Source organism: Anneissia japonica, unplaced genomic scaffold (assembly GCF_011630105.1).
Source record: "Anneissia japonica isolate Jap-2015-1 unplaced genomic scaffold, ASM1163010v1 scaffold287549_len16698_cov155, whole genome shotgun sequence".
Taxonomy (NCBI): Eukaryota; Metazoa; Echinodermata; class Crinoidea; order Comatulida; family Comatulidae; genus Anneissia; species Anneissia japonica.
Genome location: NW_022705918.1, coordinates 1 through 3,412, shown reverse-complemented (window position 1 = coordinate 3,412; position 3,412 = coordinate 1). Strand labels below are relative to the sequence as shown.

Here is a 3,412-nt window from a genome sequence, read left to right as displayed (position 1 = left end):
ATATCAAGCTATTCTAATTATGTCATTTGTGACACATCCACCCATTAACATGTTCACAAAGTGTCGGCGAATTGTCTGTTGGCAAATTGTCTATTGGCAAATTGACTGTCAGCAAAACGTCCTATTGCCAAACTGGCGAAATGTAGTGTCGGCAAAATCAAGTGTCGGCGAATGGTATTTCGATCAATATTTTGTCGTACAATCAGGATAGTTACTGACACTGGTCACTTAATGTGCAGTACTCAAATGTGCACGGCACAATAGAATTTGTTATTACAATACCTCATAAATAATAATTGGGTAATAAATACATGTCGATTAAATTGGCAATTGTCGAAAAAAACTCCTCAGACATTGACAACGAAATTGACTTCAGGAAAAAAAAAGACTAAAAATAGAGCCTTTTACATCAACTCAAGATTGTAGACAAGGATTGCCTTCAGATTTTTATTTTTCCCCCGATCGAAACAATCACACTTCAACACAAGTGGTCCGACGTTCATACATAAATCCGGCTTTCACGTGCCCAGACGTTCATTCGGCGCATTAAACTAGAGATCAGTGAGTCCATGCAATATCATGCAGATTTTATTTTGTTCAAATTATTCCCCTTCCACATAAAGTTCTATTGAAGTCTGAAATACCCCATAATGTAGGAGGACGTGGTGGCTTCACCGGGACCCAACGAAGACCCAGGCCCCAGCACCGCTGGCTAGTCTCTGGATCGACAATAATGACTTTCTCAGTCCGCCACTGATAATGAAAAAAAGTTTGATTGGTAAGATAAATACTGTGATATCTCTATCTTAAATTTTCTTTCAGTGGTGATGGTACATTCAATGGCGACACATGGGATTATAGCATGGGATGGTGTTATCACACCGGAGCTCAACTCTTTTTGGGCGATTTTAACGGTGATGGTCGTACTGATTTGCTGTGCCACGATACCACTGGCTACAAGTGGGTGGCGTTGGCCAGTACTAGTGGTACCTTCTCGAGTACATCTTGGGAAGCTGGTTTGGGATGGTGTTGGCACAGTGGTGCTCAATTGTTCATCGATGATTTCAACGCAGATGGTCGGAGTGACATGTTGTGCCATGATGGTTCCGGGTACAAGTGGATCTCCTATGCCAATCAAGATGGAAGTTTTCCGGGGACAAGTTGGGAACGAGCGATGGGTTGGTGTTTCCATAGTGGTTCCCAGCTATTCACCGGTGATTTCAACGGAGACAGAAGGGCTGATTTGCTCTGCCATGACTCAACGGGATACAAATGGGTGGCGTTAGCATCCTCGAGTGGCACATTTACTAGCACGTCGTGGCAAAGTGCTCTTGGTTGGTGCTACCATAATACCGCAAAACTTTATATCGCCGACTTTAACAAGGATAAACGCGCCGACATGCTCTGCAGTGATGGTAATGGTTATAAATGGGTAGCATTTTCTACACCTGCCGGTTAAATAATACTGAGTGTAAATTATCTGTCTCTTATACACATCTAGATGTGTATAAGAGACAGGCTGTTGGTCGCTGATGTGAATGGTGATGGTGGTTATGATTTGTTGTGTCACAGGCCGTCCGATGGATACAAGTGGGTTGCCTTAAATGCATATCAATAAGATTGGAACATTTTTGAGTTACGGATTTTTGTTGTTTCTAAAATTGTTATTGATATCTGGGGTATTTTTGTCTTAACTTAGTTTTGGAAAGCACTGTTACATTGCACTAGCAAACACTGATAGTAATTGTTACTATTATTATTATCGTCATCATCACCATCATCATCAGCACATTCACTATCATCATCATCATCATCATCATCATCATCATCATCATCATCATCATCATCATTATTATTATTACTAGCATTATTATTATTATTGTTGCTGTTAGGCCCTATAAATAATGTAGTTTATCACCCTAAAAACTTCAAAAATATTTTTCTCAATACCATAGAAGGCATGCGCAGGAGGGTTATTGGCCTTATTAATATTATTGTTATTATTCTACTAACCAATTGGTTGGTCTCTTTAAGAGGGATACTGAAAAAATTGCTGTTGCTAATGAACTATTGGACCGGACTACTCTCATGAAACAATGTTGAATATGATAATTAATAGAATTGTCTAATGATATCCAGAAAGTTGCCGAATATAGCAATCAGCTATACATTTTATGCCAACATTTCATTCAACAATAAATCGACCATTATTCTGCCCCACCATGACAAAAGGAAGCAATTGAAATTTGAATTGTTTTGAGTAAATTAAGGAATAAACATTTGTATTTACATCATCTTCTTTAACTATGCATAACCTCTTTTCTGAGTACAGTATAATGTATTTACTGTTAGTAAATAATAAATTATTTTTATTTGCAAATTCAGTTTGCTAAATCTTATTGTTATTATAAAAATGACATAATGATTGTTCTAAGTATTTTTATTACTAGATACCGTACGATTCCTGAGGCGGATTGCTATAAAACAGGTAGTCTTAAACAGGTTTATCACATAGACCGTAATGCGATAGTCTACAGTTCGCCGTTTGGGACGTTCGCTATTTTGTCGATAAAATACCATTTTGTATCGACAAAATGCTATTTTGTCGACAAACTGTATTCTGTTACCATGATTACCATGATTTTGTAAGACAAAAAAATATTTATGTAAGGCAGAATTTATATTGTCACCACAAAATTCTATTCTGTATACAAAAAGACGTTTGTAGGAGACAGAATAATTTTTTTCGACAGAAGCACCTTTTGTGTGAGACAGACGAGTTTATATGCCATTGGCCCTACTACAAAACATTTGTCACATAATACACTTCTTTCTTTTTTCAAACGCTAAGTAGACTGTCGTTAACGTTACCCAGGGGGAACCACGAGGAGGTGAATGCCGGACTTAACCCCCCAAAAATTAATTCTGTCTTACAAAATAGCATTTTGTCGACAAAATCATCATTTTATGGTAACAGAATACATTTTGTCGACAAAATAGCATTTTGTCCCAACAAAATGCTGTCTTAACAACACGCTATTTTGTCGACAAAATAGCGAATGTCCCAAACAGCGCCCCGATATAGTCAACCCTGTAGAGATAATTGCTTTATAAAACAGCCTTAACTAAGATCGCGTCGAGTATTGAAAGCTAGCAATTATTATTATTATTTTATAGGATTTATATAGCACACATGCCCAGAAGACTGCTCAAGGAACTTCTCCTCCCCTCCTCTCCCCCTTGCCTTATGTGTACCAGTGCACGAAGAGAAGTATAACTAGCAGCTACGCAATTTAAAGATAAATTTGTTTTTTGATTGTTTTCTTTAGCATATCAGACGGTTCTTCAATTAACTGATAATAATACTGATATAATGATGATATTGCTGAGAGTTATGATAAATGTGATGATG

At 37.5% G+C, this 3,412-nt stretch overlaps 1 protein-coding gene across 1 annotated transcript in view; it reads left to right on the top strand.

Annotated features, from left to right (window-relative positions):
- LOC117105941 overlaps positions 1-1,459 on the top strand; it is a 4,903-nt gene extending 3,444 nt beyond the window's left edge. Inside the window, exon 3 of the mRNA XM_033247247.1 lies at positions 823-1,459. Coding sequence (XP_033103138.1) covers positions 823-1,459 — 637 coding nt within the window. The remainder of the gene's footprint in view (positions 1-822) is intronic.
- The last annotated feature ends 1,953 nt before the right edge of the window (positions 1,460-3,412 follow it).